Source organism: Sorex fumeus, unplaced genomic scaffold, assembly GCF_029834395.1.
Source record: "Sorex fumeus unplaced genomic scaffold, SorFum_2.1 ptg000010l, whole genome shotgun sequence".
Classification (NCBI taxonomy): domain Eukaryota; kingdom Metazoa; phylum Chordata; class Mammalia; order Eulipotyphla; family Soricidae; genus Sorex; species Sorex fumeus.
In genome coordinates this window covers 23,904,517-23,927,727 of record NW_026606067.1, presented here as the reverse complement: position 1 = coordinate 23,927,727, position 23,211 = coordinate 23,904,517, and the positions used below count along the sequence as shown (strand labels likewise).

Here is a 23,211-nt window from a genome sequence, read left to right as displayed (position 1 = left end):
CCGCGAGTGCATGCTGAGATCTCACTCACAAAACCAGGCAACAGCAGAAGCCCTTGCAGTTGACTGGGAGAGGCTGTGGGGCTGGGCGTGAGGCACAGAGATTGGGGCGGGAGTCGCGCCGCTTTTCCGGGTACGCTGTGAGACTGACCCCAGGAGGCGGGGCCAGGCCATGGCACCCTGCAAGCTGCAACTACTGCATCCCCCCCCCCCCCACGTCCCCTGGAAAGCACCTGGCCATGCTTAAGATCCCCTGAACACTGCCCGGGGTGGTCCCCCAGAACCCACGTCCAAGCTCCGTCCCCACTCGGCACCCCTTCTCTCTCCATAGAATGCCAGTCTGGCCCGAAGCCAGGAGAGATCAGCCAGCCCCAGGGGCCGCAGGGACAGCAGGGGCAGTGGGCACTGGAGGGAGGGGGAGCTTCCTGTCCAGGGCCCAGGGGGTGCTGACCTTTGGCTTTCCCCCCCTCCCCCTGGCCCTTCACATGCAGACCCTGGCCCCTCACTTCAGGTTTGAGGCAGCATCGGACCATCCCAAGAGCTGGAGAACTCGCCTCAGACATTCACAATGTTTGGTCCTTGGCCGGCGTTCCAGCGGGGGCCATCCTGCTGGCACTCACGCAGCTGGCATGGGAAGCTCGGGAACAAGCTAGGGGTGGCGGCCTGGGGGGGGGGCACTGCGCCCCTGCTGGAGACCCCCTCTGAGGTTGTTGCCGCACATGGGCTGACCTTCCTCCCCTCCATCCTGGTACAGTGGGGGCCCCAGGGGTGGGTAGGATGGGCCCTTTCTCCCTGCACCCAGGGCCCGAGTGGGTCAAGGTCTGAGCACTTGCTGTCTAGGCCAGACACCCGCTTCCACACAATACACCACATGAAGGGGTGTCCAGGGCATTCCCCGGCCCATGGAAGCCCTGACGCCCTGATGCTCAGACCTGGGAGGGCACGGGCAGATGTGTGTCCGTGCTGTGGCCAGGGTACAAGACGTTACTCGTGCTGTCAAGCACAGATATTTGCTAGGGACACAGAGGGATGTGGGATGAGGTGAGGGAGGGGACAATGGAGGGACCAGTAGGGCGGCTGCAGTCCGATCTGAGCACACAACCCACTAAGTTGCTTTCAAGAAGCCCTGGGGAGGGGCAGGAGTGTCAGCAACCCGGCACAGACAATAAGCCCGGGTGTGACTTCACAAGGCCCCGCACCCCTAGTGGACACGGGGCCCAGACACCCCAAAACTGACCCTCCCAGAGGGAGGCTGGCACTCACCACACGGTGGGGGTGGATGGGGAATGGCAGAGAGCCTTGGGGACACGGACCCCACTCTCCTCAGAGCGGACATGCTCTGACTCTGGAGAGGCTGGCTGGGTTCCTGCTGGGCAGGGCGTACCCCGGTTCAGCTTCCTGTTCTTTGTTCCTTCGTGGCAGCTCTGGAGCCATCATGTGTGAGCCCTCTGCTGGCCCCCACATCACACAGGCGCCTCTGCTCTCCCTGCCAGGCTGCCCACATCGGGGAAGGCCCTGATGCCCACAGCGCCTGACCCAGCCCCTGGTGGGATGCAGTCAGGAGGGGAATCCGGTCTGTCAGCAGCCAAGAGATCCCCCAGGGCCCTGGAGGCTGTTCCCCTGCTGCTCCCACTGTCTGGGGACAGCGGAGCGAGAGGGAAGATGGACACAGGTCACCCACGATCCCCAAAGACGTGTCGCTCTCGACAGAGTCTGGCCCACCTCCTGGAAGCCGGGAGGAATCAGGAACTCAACTGTTGGCCGTCCCCGGAGTGGGCCGGAGGAATGAAGCAGGCGGCTTCAGGCCCTGTGATGCGATTGGTGAGGGACCCTCTGCTGTCCCCAGGGCCCGCCCAGCCACCTCCCTGCACCCTCGGCTGCACAGACAGTGGACATGGGGTCTGACGGGAACAAATATATTGTGGGGACTGCGCACAGCAGTTCACAGAGGCGACTCCACGGGGGTCAAAATAAATTATCTCACATAAAATAACACGCCGGCACTGGGCTCCAGGCACTGGGATGGGCCGTCTGCGCCTCGGGGGGCAGATGTTGTCAGTCACGCCCCCGCCTCGGGGCTAGATGAGTCTGGAGTTCTGCAGGAACTGGATGAGCACCTGGTAGACGAACCTGTACTGCGCGACGGTCTGCACCATGGACACCCGCTGCTCCCGCAGGGCCCGCAGCATGGCTGGCACCTCCACCTGCTGTGGGAAGGATGGGCCGTGAGGCGAGCAGCCGGGGCGCTGGGCATCGCTTGTGGGAGCCCCATACCACATGGTCCACTGGGTGTGGCCCCCAAACCAAAGAGAAGATCCCCCCACTATATGCTTTGGCTTTTCTAATCCACGACTTGGTTCCACAACCACCTGGTAGTCGCGGCAAAGCCGTGCCACCTGCACAGGGTGTGAGCCCAGAGCCGAGAGAGTGGCGACTCCAGGTGGACACAAGGACCCATGTGGCCAAGCCCCGTGTCCAGGTATTGAGGTGCTGGCCCAGCTCCACTCTGGCGGCAGCGGCCGCTGCGGGCACATAGGTGCTGGGCATAGGAAGGGCAGTGCCACCTTGCTCTCCCGGGCGTCAATGGGCACTGAAGCCCCTCTCAGCCAGACCGCGACCCAGCAGGCAGAGGCCATGAGGGACGGACGCCAGTGCACAGTAAGTCCCCCTGCAGCCCTGGGCAGGCAGCTGACACCAGCTCTCGCACCCTCAGAGACCGTCTCTGCTGGCCCTCAGGAGCCCCCAGGGGCTGCCAGGCGCGGGGGGGGGAGACAGCTGGACTGCTGACTGGCAGCAGTGGGGAGGAGCCCAGGGTGAGGTGGCCCCTGAGGGTGACATGCCCCAGCCCACCCACCCTTTCTCCTGCGCCCTATCCCAGACCGGAGAGCAACCCGGCTTCCAGGAGACATGTAGTTTGCATGTTGGGGCCCCCGGGCCGGGACAGGGACTGCCCCCTCCCCTTGCACCCCACCAGCAGCACTGACATCTCTAGACCCAATGGGAAGTTCCCGAGTTGGCATTCTCCAGGCAGGAGGCTCATCAGACACTCCTGGACCTGTCTGAACACAGTGAGGAGCCCTGGCTGCTCGGACGGGAGGAAACGCACGGGCCACACCGAGGCCCACGGCACCTGCCCTGCAGGCCCCGCACGCGTCAGGACCTCCAAGTGCCCCCTCTGCCTCTCTGAACCCCAGGGCATGGAAATGGAGCCAGGAGCCGCTCTGGCCTCATCCACAGGCCAGTGGAGCCTGGGCCATGGCAGACACGGCGGACACGGGCCCGGCCACCCCGAGGACTCGAGGAAGCAAAGGCCCTTCTGAGAGCAGCCCGAGTATATGGACAGATGCTGGCGGCCCCTCTGCTCCCGCCGGGCCGTGATCTTCCGTGGACACGCGGAAGCTCTGGACCATGTGACCCGACTGAGACCCCCCAGAGAGCCGCCAGCACCTCGGTAGGAAACCCGTCGTTAGAAAAGCGCTTCTCTGGCCGTGCTCGGGGACGTGTGCGGCTGGACCCCACACGCTGCGTTCCCACAAGCCCAGGCCCAAGTGTCGGCCCTTGGAGCATCCCCAGAGTCTGAAGCTGTTTTCTTTTTGGAGTTTTGGGGCCATACCCAGAGGTGCCAGGGGCAGGGCAGAGTCTGTCCTCAGGCCCCCATCCTCTCCCTCGCCCGGAACCCTGTCCAGGAGCACTTTTCCATGAGGACTTGGGGCACAGCACGGCCCAGAAGCACCAGGATGCATCTGCACCCGCAGGGCCCTGGTGGTGAGTCTGGGGTGGTCCCAGCCTCACTCCCACTCTGAGCTGGCACGCCTGGCGCGGGAACGCTGAGAAGTGACCCTGGAGAAATAACAGTCTCTATTTCTCCCCTTGCGTACCCCAATGCGCTTACCTGACCACCAGGTACAAGGAGGCACAAAACCACTGTCTACACCAGCATTGTATATCGGTATCCATATCAGCTAGGCCAGGGGTACCCGCTGGGGGCCCAGGTAAAAGCTGCCTTAATGGGGGGCCAGGGCATGAGGTTGGGACGGAGAGTTTGAGGGGCACGGGAAGACAAGTGGTGAGGGAAAGGCGGTGGCCACTGCAGGCAGGCCTCCCTGCCACGTGCTGCTGACCGAGACCAGGGTGCTTCCTGGAGGGGCACAGACTTACCTCATTGTGTTCCAGGCAGCAGATCATCAGCTCGGAGAGGATGGCCACTCCAGTCCTGCCCACGCCGGCACTGCAGTGGACGACGACGGGGGCTGGGCAGGGCTGGGGGCCCTCCAGCAGGCAGTTAGTGTGGCGGCGCACGGACTGGATCTCCTCCAGGTACGCTGCGGAGAGGCAGGTGCTGTGTCACCGGCACCTGGCCACCCCCCACCCGTGACGTTCCTCCTCCCACAGTCCCTGGGACTGGGCAGCAGCCTTGGGTGTAGGGCTGGACCCAGGCACGGGCAGCAGGGAGTCAGTCTGTGGGTCCACAGGAGAATTCCTTCTTGAAATGTAATTGTTCCCTGGCAAACTGAATTCTGTGCTCCCCTCTGCAAATCCCCAAGTCCCCTGAGCAGGTGATTCCCGACATGACTTAGAGCAGATTCTGCTCCTTGCAGGCGGGAGGCGAGCGCGGGCCTGTCTCCTTCAAACGCCCGCCAGTTCTGGCCGGGAGTGCAGCCATCTGCCCTCTCGCCCCCCGGTCCACCGAGTCGGTGCCAACAGAATTAAAGATTCTAAGACAGACCTTTTCCTCGGGGGAGGAGTGGCGGGGAGGGAGGCCCCTCAATGGGCTCCCATGGTCGTGAGTACAAAGTGAGTGTGTCCTTCCGTGGCACGAAGGCCCCATGGGTCGGGATGGTTTGTGCCAACTGCCCCACCCCATCCAGCACCTGCCCCACTCAGCAGGGCCACACCAGGCCTGTCCCCATCAGGCACAGATGAGGAATCCCAGCAAGGCAGGCCTTGTGCCGTTCCCTCCTGGCGATGAGGCCAAAGGCAGAGGAGATGGGTGTTCAGAGACATCAGAGCACAGCAGAGCACTGAGGGAGGATTCCTCCCAGGCAGCCCCGGCAAGACAGAAACAGGCGCCCGGACACGCGGGGACGGCGGAACTGTCTGGGGAACATGGCCTGCTGGGAGGGGCACCTCTGGGGTCACTCGGGCTGTCACGGCCACCACGGAGGGCCCTGCTTCCTCTCAGAACTGCCCTGGGGACTGAGGAGCTGAAGTAGCTGGTGGCATCGAGCTGAGGTCACCACTGGGCCAGTGGACATGGAAGGGCGGGAGGGGGCGCCTCCAGACACCGCCGGAACAGAGGCGCGCCCAACACAAGAGTCTTGGCCCCATGGCTGGGCTGGCAGCAAAGGCGCTTCTCCCCTCAGATGCAGGCCACGGTCACTGCCAGCACACAGGTCTGCCTTGCACGGCACGTGCCATCATACTGTGGGCGCTACCACACTCGCACGCGTGTGACAGACTGGCGGGAGCAGCAGCCACGTGGGAATCAGGAGCACCGGGGTAGCAGGGCATGAGGCTGACCCGGTCCAGTACCCAGTACCACAGGGGTCCCCACGACCCCACCAGGAGTGAGCCAGGAGAAAGCCCGGAGCATCACTAGCTGTGGCCCCAAGTCCAAAACTAAAAATAAGAGGGGCAAAAGGAAAAGTTACATCTCACTTTGCAGACATGTTTTAGGAAAGGCAGCAGTGGGCTGGACGGGGCCCTTCATGGTCAGGTCTGGGGCCTGCAGGCTGGATGTGGAACCCAGGGCCGCAGGCTCAGATGCCGGTGCTGGGAAAAGCTTCCCAGGTCCATCCCGGCAGCCTGCTGCTCCAGCCCCAAGTGTAAGGGCCTGGTGCAGGCTCCTTACACCTGCCCGTGAGTTTGTTTACAGGGTTTGAAAACACTCCCGACTTTTCTTTTCTTTTTTTTTTTTTTTGGTTTTTGGGTCATACCCGTCGATGGACAGGGGTCACTCCTGGCTCATGCACTCAGGAATTACTCCTGGCGGTGCTCGGGGGACCATATGGGATGCTGGAATTCAAACCTGGGTTGGCCGCATGCAAGGCAAACGCCCTACCCGCTGTGCTATCACTCCAGCCCAATACTCCCGACTTTTCAAGAATATACTCAGGCTTCCTTTAGAGGGGGTTGATGACAAAGGTCTGACTGGAATATGCTCAGTCTGTCGGCACCTCCTGCCAATCAGCAGACGTGGGAGAAAAAGCCCCAGAGTTAGCAGAAGAGGCAGAGGGGGCGAAAAGGCCGCACGATGGGGTGACAAAGGTCTCTAGCTTCATCCTTGTCATTGTCAGCAGCTGCTGGCTTGGGCATGTCACGAACCCTCACTGGCTCCTACTCTAGGCTCCGGGACCCCCGCGCTTGGGGAAGGAAACTTTGGGGACTGAACACTGGCACCCCTATGCATTCTACATGCAGATCAGAACAAAACCCATGATGGGACGCTTGCTGACCCAAGGGGGCTCTATCGGTGGTGTGGGCGAGCGCCAGCCATGGGGCAGTTTCTGCCCACACCGAGCCCAGGCAAGGTGTGGAGAGGCTGTGAGGGCCGAGGCACCAGGCCAGGGGCCAGGCAGACCCCTGCCCCAGCCCACGGGCTCCCGGGTGGCCACCTATCAGAGCGTCACCGGCTGTGTCTGTCCCCCTCTGCCAGAGTCCCCCAGCGGTGGCAGCGAGGGGCAGAGGGCCTCCGTGCTGGCAGAGCGAGCAGCTGAGCCTGGCTCGTAAGCGTCAGGGAACACTTGGCGCTGCGTGTCCCTCTCAGGAAGAAGGGTGCGCTGCACGCTGCAAGGCTCTTGTGGGTTTGTGGCCCAAGAGAAGATGCCTGTGTGTGTCCCTGCCATGACTCAGGTGGGGTGGGATCCCCCAGGCCCCAGGGGGACTTACCCAGAAACCCCTGGACGTCCTCAGGGCAGCCATGGTCCGGCCAGTCAGTGTACTGCAAATGCCACACCGTCCTTTCCTGTCCGGACAGAAGGTGCTTGACCTTCAAGCCCGTGGTCGCGTAACAGCCAGAATCTGTGCGGAACTTGGTGGTGACCTTGAACTTGCCATAGGTGGCAGCACTGTGCTTGGAGCCCAGCCGGGGCCAGTATCGGTGGCTCTTGGTGCGTCCGCCCTCCTGAGTGACACACAAGCCACAGCGAACAGTCAGGAGCTGCACGGCACTAGCTGCTGCTGGGGCCCGGGGCACAGGCAGCCCCGCCGAACCTCCAGCTCACCCCTCGCGCCTGCCACGTCGCTGGGGGCTGTGGCTGCGAGGAACAGAGGGAAAGCCTGTGCCACGTGCGTACACCCGGAGCAGCGGAATGTTCCAGAAATGGAAAGGCCTCCCCATGGCTAAGGGTGGGGGGCCACAGTAGGGAGCTGGACAGGGTCCAGCCCACAGTGGGCAGCGACCAGTGGGACAGATGACCCAACAGCTAGGTGAGAATCCCTCTGCAGGCCAGCCTCCACCACTCTCCTCCTGATGGACGCCCGTCTGACCCTCGGCACTAGCTGGACCCAGGCCTGCAACCCGGCTGATTGGGCACCTCTCTGCCGGCCCCTCCTGGGCCTGACCCCTGGCTCCCTCCATGCGCGCACACACACGGACACTGATGGATTTAGTGCCACACATGAAAAGTCATGAAAACCGTCGGTCAGACCCAGGTCACGTACTGTGAAGTGTGACCTCTGAATGCACGTGTCCTATCTAGACGTGCCCACGTTTCAGAGGCCCAGGGGCCTCTGACGGGAGCAGATCTGCAGCCCTGGGGCCCGTCGCTGCCCTGGGCCCTCCGCCCACACCCAGGGATAGCACCTCTCAGGGGCAGGCCCCAGGCTGCCTCCTTCACGGCATGCAGAGCACGGAGGGGCCTGTGCCTGTGCAGGGCGGCTGGGCCTGAGCATGGCCGCTCAGCTGTGTGCTGTGTCCCCGCAGCCAGGCTGTGGCTCAGAAGGGGCAGGAGGGGCGGGCCTGGGTGGGGCCAGGCCTGGGGCAGGTGATGAGGGGCTGTGGGGAAAGGCCGGGCAGCACGGAAGCTACTCTGGGGCCCATTTGGGTCTGGGTCTCCCCATTTGGGGCAGCACTTCTGCTCGAGGCCACCCCGTGGGGTGAGGACGGGGAGACGAGGTATCTGGGGAAGACCCCCGGGTCTGTGGGGAAGGCTGAGGGGCGCAATCCCGTGGGTGCCCTCGACACGGTCAGCCTTGGTGCAGCCCTTACCTCCTCCGCGGTCACCATGGCGATCACGTTGGCGCCCTGCTCCCAGACCATCTGCCAGAACTCGTGGCATGTGTGGGGCAAGGGCCCCTGGGTGGCTATGTAGTGCCACTCGGCACCCCCAGCCACCACCTGCAAAAGAAGACAAGGGCGTGAGGGCACCCCGAGTCACCCCGAGCTCCCCGCCAGTGGGATCCAGAGTGTTTTCTGGGTTTAGTGGGTTTGCGCCATGACCAGCGGGTCCCAGACCCCGCTCTCACGCAGGCGTCTGAGCGCACCCCCGTTCCGTCTCTGAGCGGGGGATGACGGCAGCAGTGCCCCTGGTGCAGGGCCCCACAAGAAACCCTGCCCCCACAGCCGGCTCCACGCACACCTTGCCAGCCCCTGCCCGCGCTGTGCCAGGCACTCTGGCCCTGCGTGCTCCTGGGGCCACCACTCCAGATGATGCCCTTACCAACCAAAGGAGCCTGCGGCGGATCAGCCTGCCAGGGCCTGACCACTGGACCACCCTCGTCCAGTCTGGCTGGCAGAATATCACAGTAGTGACCGCTAGACAACTGAGCATTGCGTGGGCACCATCTGCCTTAAAAAAAAAAAATTTAAAAAAAGTATCCAAACCTGGAAACTGACTTTCCACTGAAATCCTGTGTTGGGGCCAGAGTTGGGAAATACAGGACGTCGTGGTGACCACACAGTCCACTGAGACCGGCCTGGCTGGGGACAGGGGCTTTCGGCTGCTGAGCTCACTGGTCTGCTATCTGGGATAAGCGATCCCTCCCACACAGCCCAGCTCAGAGAGACACGTCTAGACTGCAAATGTTAACGTTCACTCAGGTGGGATGGCCTGGGGTGGTCAGTCCTGGTAGAGCCCAACGCTGTACTTAGAATGGGGCCCAGGACCCAGCTGTGTGTGTGTGTTGGGGGGGGGGAGGGCGGTCAGCGCAGGGTGGCTTTTGAGGGTCTTTCCTCTGTCCTGGCGCCATGTCAGTGCAGACCCATAGGGCTCTCCACTCAGACAAGGGTGCTGGCGTCCACATTTCCACCTCATTCAGTTTTGGAATCATGTGCCAACTTGATTCAAACAAAAACTGTCAGTGAAGGTCTCATTAGCCAAAGGATGGTTAGGTCAAAGCTGGCAAAAGAGCCCGTTCCCCAAAGGCCAGGAGCGGGGGCCTGCGCCCGCATTTGCTGGCAAGGAGCTGGGCAGTGCAGGCGCCAAAGCAACAGCCTACAACAGCCATGACATTTCCAGAGCCCCCAGCGCCCGGAGCATCTCCGAGCAGAGACGGGAGGGCATTCAGAGTCGCAGTAAGGAGCCGGCAACCAACACGAGCAAGTCCACAGCAGACACCGCCCGCCTCTGCCGCAATCAATCCCCGCGCCCAGCACTGACGGCAGCCGGGAGCCGGTGGACACAGTGGTGAGGGCAGCCTCTGTTCCAGCACGGACAGGTCCTCACAGGCACCTGTGCCCGTGAAACACCCATGTCTGACTCGGGGCACAGGGTGCAATGTGGGCCAGGGAGAAAGGGCATCTGCCAACGATGCCCGCCAGGCCCCAGCAGTGACCACCACAGCTAGGCAAGAGCAGGTAGAGGATGGCGGTTTGACCAGGCGCAGGACGCAGTTCACAGCAGGGTCACCAGCGGGGAGGGCAGCCACACCATTTGCTCAGGCTCAGGCCACGTGGGCACTGTGTCCACGAGGAGCTCCGAGCCAGCCTCACTGGCCTCCCGGATGTAGCGGTTTGTGTCTGCCTGCTGTGCTTCCCACACTCCGAGACACGAGCAGCCTTGTCATGCTGAAGAACTGGGCAGGGGTCTCTGAGGACCTGCCCCTCCTGGGTCTCGGGGGAAAGTGGCTCTAACTGAGCTCTGGGCGTAGGAGGCGAAAGAACCGCCCATAGCCCGCTAGGACCGAAAGCTCGAGGGGAAACAGCAGGACTCTAAGGGCTGTTGATCAGGGGACTGTTCACACTCACCGTGGGCTGTGCAAACACGTCCGGCATTACGCCAGGAAACTAGGTCAGCAGATGTGGAAAGACCGAGTGCCATCCCCAGCACTACTGCCCACATCCCAAGCACTGCCAGGTGCAGCCCCTGAGCACTGAGTGGGGAGCAACCCCGAAGCACCCGTGAGTGTGACCCAAAACAAAGCCCAAGAAGGCTGGAGAGATGATACAGGGGTTTCAGGTGCTGACACCTGACCGTGGCTCAAATCCTAGCACCACACATGGTCCCCCAGGAGGTCACTCCTGGGCACCACTGGGAGGGGCCCAAACCCTCCCCCACCCCCCTAGGCAAAACCTGAAGGAATCCCATTTCCTGTGTGAGCTGCTTTAACGACAGGACACGCGTGCACCCGCCACCAGGCTCCTGAGCCCCTCACCCTGATGTGGGAGGCGTTGATGTAGCCCGCGCTGTTCTCTTTGGAGGGCGGGAGTGCCACGCGGTTCTCCTCGTAGGGCAGCACCTCGCGGGTACGACTGCGCTCGGCATTCTCGGGCAGGGAGGCTGTGCTGAAGTCGGCGCCCGCCTTCCTCTTGGGGATCTGCTCGTACTCCGTGAGCACCAGCCCCTCCTCCAGCCTCTTCTTCAGGCTTCTGAACTGCAACAGAAACGCGTCTTCAGCGCCTGTGACCCGTCAGCCACGGTACCAACCAGGCCATTGATGCCGACACGTCCGTCCCCAATGACATCACCCGCTGACCTATCATGCGCATTTCGCTGTCCGAGACGGACCACCTCATGCTGGCGCTGAGTGTGGATCCCATGCCCCCCCCAACCCTCCCTCCAGCGGCACAGCTGCCATTATGGATGGAGCCAGCCGCGTGTCCACAGCTTAAAGGACTCACTGGTTCCTCCTTCACCGCCTGTACTCAGACCCGTCACAGTGCCAATACGGGACAGACCGACCTACAGTGACCAATGGACTGATGGACCCACCGACTAACACCCTCAGCCCTCCCTGGCCCCGCCCAGCTGATGCGCCATCTTGGGCTGAAGTCCTTCAGGTATCTGCCCACAGCCTGGCACCATCACTGGTCACAGCAGTGGGGAGGACGCTCGCCACGCCACGGTCCTCTGCTCACTGCACGTTTCTGGGCCTCCTGGCAGAAGCCAAAGGACGCCCTTTCCCGGGAAGGAAAGACCCACAACCCTCGCGGGCAGCGCCTCTGTGCTGAGAGCCTGGTTCTCACAACACGGTCTCCTGCCCCTGGTGTCCGCCGTGGCAGGGCAGTCACGAGGCCCCAGCCTGCTGTGGACCCCAAGGAGCGCCTCTCCCAGCCTCACCTCTGCCTGTGCCCCCGCCCTCGTCCAGAGCTTCCCCACCCATCCTGATGTGCCTCTCCTGGGGCACCTTGGAACATGCTGGCAGCCCCTGGAAGCCTGTCCAGGTCTGGGGAGATGGGCCCTCCAGAGAGGGACAGCACAAAGCCACTGACTGTCATGCCTCCTCCTCCCGCCTGAACCCAGAGTGAAGGTGGCCCAGGACCTGGGGAGCTACAGTGCCCACCTGGTCGAGTGCGCCCCGACACAGGGAGGAGGGGAGTGCGGAGCCCGGGCCTGCAAACCAGGGCCTCCCTGCTTACCCTCTCGTCCACGGGCACCTGAGGGGCACTGCCCTGGCCGTCCTCTCGCCCTGGGACCCGGGCCACCGACAGCCCGTTGAGCGCCGCCAGCATCAGCGGCCTCTTCTGCGCCTCCAGGCCTGCCAGCTTCTGCTTCTCAAGATTCTTGGGGACAAGAAAACGCACGTTCTTATTGTTGGCATTACCAGGGGTGGCTGGACTGTGCGTTAATCTCCGGTCCCCAGCCAGGAATGCAGACGAGCGAGCACTGTTAGTGGGAGGAAGGCAAACACGGCCACCCCCGCCCTCCCTGCCCCGTGGGCAGCCGGCCTCGCCCACAGCATGCTGGGCCCTTGGAGGGGAGCAATGGGTGCGCGGATGCCTGAGTGTGTGATACACATCGCGTGGGTGCACGGGTATGTGGGTGCACAGGTGCCAGACGCATGAGGATGGATGCATGCACAGACACACGGGTGTGTGGGTACACGGGACGGGTGTGTAGATGCATGGGTGTGTGGATGCACAGGTGTGTGGGTGCATGGGTGCATGGGTGCACTCATGAAAGGAAGGAGGTAGGACGGGAGGAAGGGGGGAGGGAAGGCAGGAGAGAGGAAAGGAGGGAGGGAGAATAGAGGGGGAGAGAGGTAGGATGGTGGGAGGGAGTGAACGGAGAGGGAGGGAGGGAGGAAGGAGGTAAAGGAGGAGGAAGGGAGAGCCGAGGGGGAGGGAGAGAAGTACAGGAGGGAGGGAATAAGGGGAAGGAGGGAGGGAGGGAGGAGGGAGGAGGGGAGCTGTGCTCTGGAAGAATCTGCTCTTATCATCTAATTGGGAAAACTGCCTTCCTCTTTCAAATACAAAAACAAAGTACCAAAAGAGTCAGAAATACAAGGTTCCAGGAGGAATGTGAGCCCAAAGACCAACACACCGGCCTGGGCGAGGAGTCCCCCCACATCAGGTCTGACCAACCAAGGTGCCCACAGCCGTCTTGGGGCACGCCTGATGCCTGGGGGTGTATCGGGTGCCGGGCAGTGTTGGGTGCTGGGGGTCTCAGCATGAGTCTAAAGGGCCACGAAGGGGTCAGGAATCTGGGATGCTCCCGGCCAGTCCTCGGCCCCAAGCACACGCCAGGAGCCTGAGCCCGGGTCCCTCTCCCGCCCGACGTGAGCCCCCGGTGTCCCGCGCGGCCCACCCACTCACTCTGATCATCACTTCCCGCTCCACGATGCTGTCCTCCAGCGAGAACATCTCGGACACGGGCCGCTCCTTCAGCGGCTCCTTCCTGACCCGCTCCTTCACGCTGCTCAGGTCCGGCTCCGAGATGGAAGGGCCCAGGGCGGGCCCCCCGCCGACAGCCAGTGAATCGGCCCGGGTGGCCACGCCAGGGGCCCTGGCGGGTCCGTGCCGCAGTGCCCACGCCTGAGCCGCGGCGGGCAGCCGGCAGCCCCCCGGGTCCTGCCGCAGCGCCCCGTTGCTCACGCTCTTCCGGGGTCCTGGGTACTCAGGGGGCGGCTTGTCAGGGATGCGGGCCAGCGCGGCCTGCAGCTGGGCACTGTAGCCCACCTCCTCGCACAGCGCGGCCAGGGCGGGTGCCACCGTGGGCACAGGCCCCTCCCGCTCGTCCTCGTCCTCCTCGTCCTCGCTGCTGTGGATCAGCATGGTGGCGTCAGAGAGCGTCTTCTGGTGGTGGAAGTGGGGCCCCTCGCCGGGCGCCTGCTCCCGCAGCGTGCTGCTGGGGCGGGCTGGGGACCCACACAGGGGCTTGAGGGCCTCCGTGGCGCGGAGCGCAGCGCTCATGGCCTGCAGGCTGCGGCGCTGGGCGGCCGACAGCGGCGCGCTCACCTCCTGCAGTGACTGGTGCACCACGGGGCAGCTGTCCTCCTGGAACGTCTTCACGGACAGCTGCACCTTGCGGGTCACCAGGTCCGGGCTGCTCCCACTGACGTAGCACTGGTGGCGGTGGCTGGCCAGATCGGGGGTGCTGGTGGCCGGCCGGGGCCGGGGGTATGTGGGCGGCGGCCGGAAGAGAGAGCACTTGAGCGCCTGGGCGGGGCTGTAGCTGGGCAGGGCCTGTCTCTGCACGTTGGCCAGCTCTGGAGTGCTCACCGTGTGGGAGATGGCATGGGTCCCCGGCTGGCTGGGCACCACGGCCGCGTGCCGGGGGTTGCTGGGGGCACCCGGCCCTGCCTGCCAGGGCCCGTAGCCCCCCCGCGGGCCACAGGGGAGCGCGCAGGGGGCCCGCTCGCGCATCTCGGGCTGGCTGTACACCAGCTCCTCGGGCCGGCTGTAGGCATGGGCATGCAGGAGGCTGCGCAGAGACTGGCTCTGGCCATCAGGCCGGGGAGCGCCCCGTTTCAGCTGCCGCATCACCGTCTCGTAGTCAGGGGTGGGCCGGTATGAGGGCACGATGATGGCACTGTGGCGGTGGCTGGGGATGCAGTCGGCACCCAGGGGGTCGCTGCCAGGGATGCTGAGGCTAGAGGATACAGGTGAAGCCTGGAGGAAGCTCTGCGAGCAGCTGAGCGAGTTCACGCTGCACACACTGCCGTTGGCCACAGGGCCGCCCAGGTAGCTCAGGTCCAAGCTGTTGTGCGAGGCGTAGTACAGGGCGTCCTCGTGCCCAGGGAAGATGCTGTCTGCGACAAGGCCACGCAGCACGTGAGCTGCTGTCCCAGGGAATGCACGCACACAGGTACACACACACGCGCGCACATATACACACGTGCACACAGGTGCACAAACATGTACACGTGCACATACATGTACACAAGTGCACACACATGCACACACGTGTACACATACACACATGCAAACACGTACACGAGCGCACACATATGCACATACACATGCATATAGTTTCACACATGTACACATACACATGTGTGCACACAGGTGCACACGTGTACACACATGCAGATTCACACATGCACACATGAACATAGGTACAGACATGTGTGCACACCCATGTACACATGCACATGTGTACTCACTGTACCCACATGCATGCACACGTGTACTCACGTGTGTATACATATGCACACTTGCACACATGTACACATGTATACACATGTACTCACAGGTACATGGACATGTGTGCCCACACCCATGTGTACACACATACACACAGATATACTCACACAGGTACATAAACAGTGCAGTACACTCATACACGCATACACATGTAATCACATGTGCACACAGGTATACTCACATGTATGCATACATATACACAAGTCTGCACCCCTAGGTCATCCACAACCCCATCACTTCTGAGGCAGCTCCAGGCTGCAGCAGGGACCCCAGGAGAGGGTACAGCCAACATGGACAGAGCAGCCTGGCCACAGTAGTGCATCAAGACGGGCCCCCAGAGTCCACAAGCCTGTCAGCCAAGGGGCAGAAGGCGGGGGCTACCAAGGCAAAACTCTAGCTGGGCAACAAGACTTGAAATGAGGAACTACTGGCCAGAGAGAAAGAGACAGGGCAGTAGACAGGGCACCGGCCTTGCATGCATTCGACCAGGGCTCGACCCCAGTGCCCTGTAGGATCCTCTGAGCACTGACAGAAGGGACCCCTGAGCTCAGAGCCAAGAGTAGCCCTGAGCACAGCCTGGTGCGTCCCAAACCACCCCACCTGCTTTAACTGTTCCTGGCAGTCACAGTCAAGATGTCCTTCCCCGGGGAGGGCCCAGGCATGACCATCCACTGCCATCAGAGCCCTCACAGGGAGCGAAAGTCTTACTCTCAACTGAGACTCCCCACTAACCACTTCGGCCCGTCCGCAGAATGGTCACCTGCAGTTTAAAGAGAATAAGCAAGTGCTCAAGGGCACCTCATGCTACACACACTTGCATGCACACACGGAGATACACTCACGCACAGACACACACAGACACTCATACACACACACACCGATACGCACATACACACAGAGACACACACTCACACACTGACACACACACTCATGCACACAGACACACACAGACACACATACAGACACGCACACACACGCACACACGCACACCAGCCCAGCAGTGACAGAGAGCAGGATGTGTCCCCGTCTGGTAGGGTGTGACCATCTCTTCTCAGGAAGCAGCCCCACCCCATGTCGCATTGACTCTCGTGCAGACCCGGTGACGAGCCCGCAGGGGGAGGCGCGCACAGAGTGTCCTTTCTGGGAGCCCGCTGGGGAGCCCAAGGAGCAGATTTTTGCTTTGTTTATTTATTCATTTTGCAGCCCTCAGATCTCATAATCTCCCCCCTCACCGAGAGGCACTAGCAATCCCAGAGTGCTGAACTGGGAGGAAAAGGCAATCAAGAGATACGGCAGAAAGGCAGCAACGTGCCCGGGTTCGAGACACCAGTCCTTCTCGCTCTAGAGGGCCACTGGTCATCACTGGGTAGAAGCAGTCTCACAGCCAGAGCCTAGGTGCCCCCGCCTCCGGGCCGCCCCTGCTGCTGGCACATGGGCCCCAGGGGACCCCAGGAGGCAGCGGGAGCCCGTGCCATACTGAGGACAAGTCCATGTGGTCCTCAGAGACCAAGGACAGTCGCCAGCCTCTGCCACCCAGCCCGGGCCTCTCTGGGAGTGGGGGGGGGGGGGGGGGGCACGCCCTCTTGGCCTCAGTCCCTCTTCTCAGTGGGGCCCGTGTGTCTTCTCGTGACTGCTGGATACAGGGGGCCACACCCACCACACCAGCGCCCTCTGCTGGCAACACTGTGCCCTCGGCTGACCCCTGCGGGCTTTCTCTGGGAACACCCTGAGTGTTACGGATTGACCTGGCCTCCCCCTACCCGTCCCCCAGGGCCTGCTGTGTGCGTGAGGACGAGATGGGGCTCTGGCTGGGAAAGATGGAGGCCATCACCCCAACTCTGCCACTTCCCAGAAAGACCCCTCTGCTATCCCTGGGTTACCTTGGGAAGTGTGACTCTCCGGACAGTGCTCTCCGCACGGGGCATGCACGGGGGGCAGGATGTAGGGCTGCTGTCGTGGCTGAAACAGAGAGGTGGGGCTGGGCACCCGCCAGAACACACCGTGTCCCCCTCACGATGCAGTGGCCTCCCCCAGACTCCCTCTCCTCCAGCCGCCAGGCAGGGAGAAGTGACTGGTCCTGGTGACAGGGGAAGGGGTCGCCACACCCACAGGGGCAGGGAAAGGGGCTCCGTCAGGATCTGTCCCCCAGCAGGGGCAAGCTCCCGGAGCTGGTGCCGCCCACCACCCCTCCGAGGAAGACAGGAAAGATGCAGGTCACCTCTCCCATACAGAGGCCTGGGTAGATAGAAGCAGTCGGCGCCTGGGGCCACACCCTGAGGTGCTCCTGGCTGCCTCCTGGTTCTGTGCTTGTGGATCCCTCCTGGCAGTGCTCAGGGAACCCTATGGGGTGCGGGGATGGACTCGGCAAGCACCCAGCAGCTGGATCTCTGACCCTGGCTGTCCTTGTTTGGTACAAAATCACCCTAAGCTGACAGCAAAGAATCCTTAAAAGAAGGAGCCCCTGGAAGACAAGCCCCAGCACCTCCCGCAATACAGCCCCTGCACCTGGGGCTGACATGGCTGGAGACAGCCGTGCCCAGACCCCAGGATGGCATGGCCTTCGCACCGACCTCCCCACACCGAGGCGGGCAGGCCCAGAGCCTGTCAGCTGCATAGAAGCAGCTGTGGCACTGCAGTTCCCACTGGTCCATGTCAGCTGGGCTCACGTGGCTCTGGCCCATGTCCAGATCAGTGACCAGCACACCAATGATGGCGCTGCTCACCAGCATTGATGCCATCCAACATTGATGCAGTGTAGACTGCAGTGACACAAGAGTGTCTGCCGCTGGTGACCAAGGACGTAGGCACATGCTGTAACCAGAAACAGGAAGAAGAGAGGGGCCAGGAACACAGCCCAGAGTGGGCCTGGGGACTCGGACTCCTCATCTTTGCTCAGGGGCATGAGGACAGGCAGGGGGACAGACGGGGGGCGGCCGGGTCTCAGCACAGCAGTGGAAGACGGGGACACTAGGCACAGCCGGGCAAGCCGGCAGCAACGTCCTTCTGCCTCCCAAACCACCTGCCTGACCAGCACCGGGTGACCCACCCCTGCCAGCGCGGGACCTACCAGTGAGGAGCGGCTCCATGTGGGCTGCCTTCGGATGGGAGGCGGAGAGCTGGCCGGCCTACGAGACAGGGGTGAGGGGCCGCTGCTGCTGGTGCCCGAGGGGCAGCCCATGTCGGGGGTGGGTTTGCCTGGAACCCAGGGGCTCAGGCGTGGTTGGCCCCACTGCAGTCCCAGTATGGGTTGGAAATGGAGGCATGTGACTTCCGGGATGTTCTGAACAGTTATTAACACGGGGCCCCCATCAGCCACAGGAGCACCAAGAAGCAGTGGTCAGCGTGCTGGCCCCTTGGGCCTGGGCAGGAGGGTACTGGGTCACTTACTCGGTGCAGATCTTGTTCTGCTTGTAAAACTTGTGCCTGGTAGCAAACAAGCGCGAGATGTACTTGGCATGTTCAATATCGTCCTGGAAGGAGAAGGAGGACAGCCAATGCCCGAGCAGCCTTGAGTGTCCATGTGGCGCTGGGTGCAGATCCCCGGCCCCCCACGCCTAGCACCGACCAACAGGCAGACAAGCTACACCCGACAACCCGCAGAACGGGGTGGGAGGGTGTCCGGGTCCCACTGAGGCCCAGAAATGTCCGGGTCCCACTGAGGCTCCAAATGCTTCCACAGAGCACATGGGGACAGACATGGGAGCAGGGACGCGGGGTGGGGGTCCAGGCACGGCTGGTCTCCGGGTAGTTTTCACAGGCCGTATGTATTCAAGGCCACCCACAGTTACTGCCACTGGGCTTGGAGAGCGCCCCCAGCTGGGCCAGAGGCAGTGCATGCCCCCAAGCTACCCCCCAGACTCAGGCCTGCTGAGCCCGAGACCCCTCAGGACCGGAAGAACCCGCGCGGCTTACAGTGTGGAAGAGAGCCGTCTCCTCCTTGTGGAGCAGCTCGGCCAGGACGGTGGACTTGTTGTGGCTGATGTTCCCGATGTCGCTCCACCTGGCCAGAAAGCCAACTGTTGTGTGCAGCGGCAACAGCGGCACAGATTCCACCCCCCGGCCCTCCCCTCAGAGCAGGAGAGGACAGGTCAGGCCCCCAGACCCGGCCTCTACTGGGGCTGCTGCGGTTTCCTCTAGGGCAGTAGCTTCCCCACCCCCGGGAACTTCCCAAAGGCGGGATCCACCATCTGCGCCCCCAGGGGGCTGCAGTATATGATGGGGGCAGACCCCATCTTCCTGCTCACCCCTACCAGGCAGCTGGGGACAGTGGACACAGGGACAGGGCAGTTTCCTGCGGAGGCGGGGAACGCCACACCTTCCCTGGCACCGGGGAGAGGGCAGAAACCTCCTGCACCCTCACAGCCCTCCGGGACAAAGATGCTCTGAGTCAGAGATAGCACAGTGGGTAGCTGACCCGTGTTCGAGCCCCAGCATCTGACACGATTCCCCCCAGCCCACCAGAGAAATTCCTAGTGCAGAAGAGCCAGGAGGAACCCCTGAGCACCACCCGGTGTGGGCCCCCAAAGAAGTCAAGAAGAAAAAGAGAGACAGGAAAGGAGATGCTTCTTGCAGTGAAACCGGCTCCAGTCAGGAACGCTGCCAGGCCGGGTGGGGGGGGCCTACCTGTACACCAGCACCTGTCTCCCCACACGGCTCCGCACGAACACACCCATGAAGAAGACGCCCAGGTGCACGCTGCTGCCCTGATTGTCCTGCGGGGGAAAGGGGCTGAGCGACAGGCCCCGGCCCCCTCTCCTCTCAAGTCCTCCCGCTAGCTGGAGGGAGAGGGTGGTGAGCTCCCCCCAGGGAGGGGCACCCTTCTCAGGAAGGGGCATTGTCTTTTACCTCAGTTTGGGTTTGGGTTTGGGTTGGTCTTTGTTTTGTGGTCACACTTAGCCGTGCTCAGGGCTCACTCCTGGCTCTGTACTCAGGGGTCCCTCCAGGCAGTGATTGGGGGACCCTACGGGGTGTTGACCTCTGACTGAGGTGCATACACCCTGTGGGGGCTTTCCAATGAGGCAGGGGTGCCCCCTGGGTCCTTCACATCCCAGCGTGCCCCTGGCCAGACTGTGCAGTGTCTACTGGCTCTGGGACTAATTGCAGTGACACCTGTCTACTGACACCAGGAGGCAGAAAGCGAGCAGGCCTGAGCAGGCACTGCCCATGGCCCCAGGCCGTCCTGGGTCTTCATCCACCAAGGGAAAGGCAGTGCCCTGGCTGTGGCCAGCAGCAGGCTGCCAGCTCTCACAGAGGGGTCTGTGGGCGGTACCTTCACAGGGAAGACTTCCTGTCCGAATCCATCCAACCGCTCTGCTTCATTAATGTACATCAGCTCTGCTTCTGCCGGCGGAATCCCACTGGACAAAGGGCAGCAGGGGGACACGTTCTGCATGGCCAGCCAGCTGCTGCCCTGCCCACATCCCACACGGGACAGGAAGGAAGAGCGCGGCAGCCAGTCCCCACAGCAGAGCAGGGACAGGGCAGCGAGTGGCCACTGCCACGCCCAGCGCTGGTCACCTGTGGGCCTTGTGCTCTTGGGCCACCTTCTGGGTCAGCTCGTCCAGAACAGCCTCGTCCAGGGCCAGATCCTGCAGCAGAGCCGCCAGGCAGGCGGGTGGGCGGGCAGCCATGTGTGTGGGCTCCGGGCTGTCCCAGAGCCCAACTCTGCCCGGCCCGCCTATTCCTTGCAAGGCCCCGGGGTCAGGAGCATGTCCTGCAGCTCAGGGCCCCCAGGAGAACCAGGATGGGGTGAGGCGTTGCCTGGCATGCATCCAACCCGGGACAGTCCCTGACACCACCAGGAACGATCCCTGAACAAGGTCAGGAGTCAGCCCTGAGCATCACCGGGCACGGCACCAAGCCTCTGAGAGCAGATGCTCCGGCTCTGCGGCTGCTCTGACCACCACTGCAGACACCCAGCCTGCCCTCCTGCGGGGACAGTGTCCAGGAGTCCCTGGCTCCCCTCCCATTCTGGACCCCGAGCCTCCTCACACCCTCCCACTCCCGGTCACCAGTCCCCAACACACAGGTTCGCTCCCTGCCTCTCTGCCTCAACCCGCCTGCTCCCACACAAACTCCCTCGTACCCTATGCCCACTTGACCCCCCTTCCTGCTTACTGCCCTCCCTGCCGGGGCCCTGGGACAGCCACTGTGTTTCTTATCTAACTTCTTCCGGGGAGGGCTTGGGGAGGGGTCGCAGCCCCCAATAGCAGGCAGAAAGTGGGCTGTGGGGTGATCATGATTTTTCCACCGGAGTATGGAAGATGGTCTTGGGCGAGGCCTTCTCCAGAGTGGTTCTCTGGAGGCTCTAACCTTCCCTTACTAGGACTCTCCTTTGCCCCAAAGCCAACAAAACACTGAAGCAAAGTACCCAGGGACTGAGGCCGGCAGGGAGCAGTGGCTCCAGGGGCCAGCCTCTCAGAAGGAGGGGTCTGCGCCTAGGGACCACAGCCTCACTCAGAGGAGGCAAACCAGCTCAGGTCCTCAGACAGGGACTGGCAAGGAGTGGCCAGCAGCCCTCCCTGGAGGGGTTTCTCAAGAAGACCCCACAGACAAGCGGGCAGCCATGCAGAGTGGAGAGGGGGCGGTGTTTCCTGGGGGGAACATGACAGTCTCTCTCCCCCAGGGACCATGCCTATCGGATTCCCGTGACTACAACGTCCTACCAAGCCAAGACCGTTCCTGCCAGCCAGGTCACTTACCATGGGAAACAGCACATACTCCCGGAGGAAGTCCTGAGAATCAAACTGGTGATAGTCTCCGAAGTCCGCTGGGGAGAGAGGGCAGAGTGGGTCCCCAGGACACAGTGAGCTGAGCAGCCCCGTGGGCTCTTCCCTGGACCTTGTATTTCTGCAGTTGTTTGGGGGGGGTGGGGGGGGTGGGTACACCTGACTGTGCTCAGGGCTGACTCCTGGCTCTGTGCTCAGGGATCATTCCTGGTGGGGCTCAGATGACCTCATGGTGCTGGGGACCGGACCTGGGTCAGCAGCTTGAGAGGTAAGTGCGCTAACCTGTGTGTGTCTCTCTGGCTCTTAGCCTTGAGTTTTGTTTTTGGGTCACACCTGGTGGTGCTCAGGGCTTACCCCTGGTCTGTGCTCAGGGATCATCCTGGCGGGGCTATATAAGGTGCTGGGGGTTGAAGCTGGGTTAGCACTGTGCAAGGCAAGCTCCCTTCTCTTTGTATTATTGCTCTGGCATATAATAAATAATAATTTCTTTTTTTCTTTTTCTTTGCTTTTTGGGTCACACCCGGTGATGCACAGGAGTTACTCCTGGTTCATGCACTCAGGAATTACTCCTGGCGGTGCTCGGGGGACCATATGGGATGCTGGGAATCGAACCTGGGTTGGCCACATGCACGGCAAACGTACTACCCATTCCAGCCCCAATAATAATAAAATTTTAAGGCGAACTCGCCCAGAAGCTCCTGTGGCATCAGAGGACCTTGTCTCTCTGACACGAGGGCTTCTGAACTCAGGTTTATTGGAGAGAATTAATGAGTCAGCCAATAGGCCTTCTCAATTCAGCAATTCGCAGCTGGAAATTCCACGAGTAAGCACCCTGAGCAGTGCCCCCCCCCAATACTCTGAGCCCCTGACCAACTTCCCACACCCAAGTCTCAGTCCCCAGGGGCCAGGATGCCCTCTCCTCTGGTTCTTTCTCAGGATCGAGCCAGTTTGCACATGGGGCAAAGCCAGAGTCTGCTCCTACCATTGCACCCACTGTCCCATGGGCCCAGTGACACCATGACATCAAAATTCCGGGGTGGCTCGGGCCACATGCCCCGCAGGTGGGCGAAGTCGGGGGCTGCACGGGTGCAGTGCTGGAGGACTGAGACCACCTGCCCAAGTTGGAGGCGGGAGGCAGTGGAGAAGCAGGCCCCGAGCACCAGGCGGGTCACTGGTGACAAATCTCATTTCATCACCGTCTGTGTCCTGGTAACAGCCCAGGAGCGCCCAGCCTCGGCCCCAGCATGCACTGCTGGCTCCACAGACCCAGTGGGAACAAGGTGACATTCAGCTGCGTCCCCAAGGTCCAGGCGGGGTACATGGAACTCAGGGGGATGCTCCGTGGTCTCCCGGCAGCGCTCAGGAGGCCTGGGCTCTGCAGGGACACACAGCCACCGGGCAGTCCAACTCTGGACCTGGGTGCCTGGCATGACCCGGCCAATCTGATTATGATCTGGGGACCTTCTTGGTGCCAGGGATGGGACCAGGGTTGGCTGCGTGCAAAGCAAGCGCTTTATGGCTTTCTTCTCCAGACACACAAACATGGCTTCTGTGTTTTTGTTTGGGGGCCATGCTCAGGGTTAACTCCTGCTCTGTGCTTGGGGGTCACTCCTGGAGGGCTCAGGGGACTATCTGGGGTGCCAAGGATCGAACTCGGGTTGGCTGTTCAAGGCAAGCGCCCTC

At 62.3% G+C, this 23,211-nt stretch overlaps 1 protein-coding gene across 1 annotated transcript in view; it reads right to left on the bottom strand.

Moving 5' to 3' along the window:
• Nucleotides 1-1,903: 1,903 nt before the first annotated feature.
• PTPN14 (protein tyrosine phosphatase non-receptor type 14) overlaps nucleotides 1,904-23,211 on the bottom strand; it is a 52,886-nt gene continuing 31,578 nt past the window's right edge. Inside the window, exons 5-19 of the mRNA XM_056110547.1 lie at nucleotides 21,502-21,569; nucleotides 20,318-20,388; nucleotides 20,070-20,157; nucleotides 19,424-19,512; nucleotides 18,713-18,800; nucleotides 18,188-18,270; nucleotides 17,868-17,925; nucleotides 16,681-16,759; nucleotides 12,971-14,406; nucleotides 11,795-11,938; nucleotides 10,591-10,809; nucleotides 8,207-8,335; nucleotides 6,886-7,120; nucleotides 4,156-4,319; nucleotides 1,904-2,204 (exon numbers count right to left, since the gene is read on the bottom strand). Of these exons, the coding sequence (XP_055966522.1) occupies nucleotides 2,076-2,204; nucleotides 4,156-4,319; nucleotides 6,886-7,120; nucleotides 8,207-8,335; nucleotides 10,591-10,809; nucleotides 11,795-11,938; nucleotides 12,971-14,406; nucleotides 16,681-16,759; nucleotides 17,868-17,925; nucleotides 18,188-18,270; nucleotides 18,713-18,800; nucleotides 19,424-19,512; nucleotides 20,070-20,157; nucleotides 20,318-20,388; nucleotides 21,502-21,569 (3,080 nt within the window). The 3' untranslated portion in view covers nucleotides 1,904-2,075. The remainder of the gene's footprint in view (nucleotides 2,205-4,155; nucleotides 4,320-6,885; nucleotides 7,121-8,206; nucleotides 8,336-10,590; nucleotides 10,810-11,794; nucleotides 11,939-12,970; nucleotides 14,407-16,680; nucleotides 16,760-17,867; nucleotides 17,926-18,187; nucleotides 18,271-18,712; nucleotides 18,801-19,423; nucleotides 19,513-20,069; nucleotides 20,158-20,317; nucleotides 20,389-21,501; nucleotides 21,570-23,211) is intronic.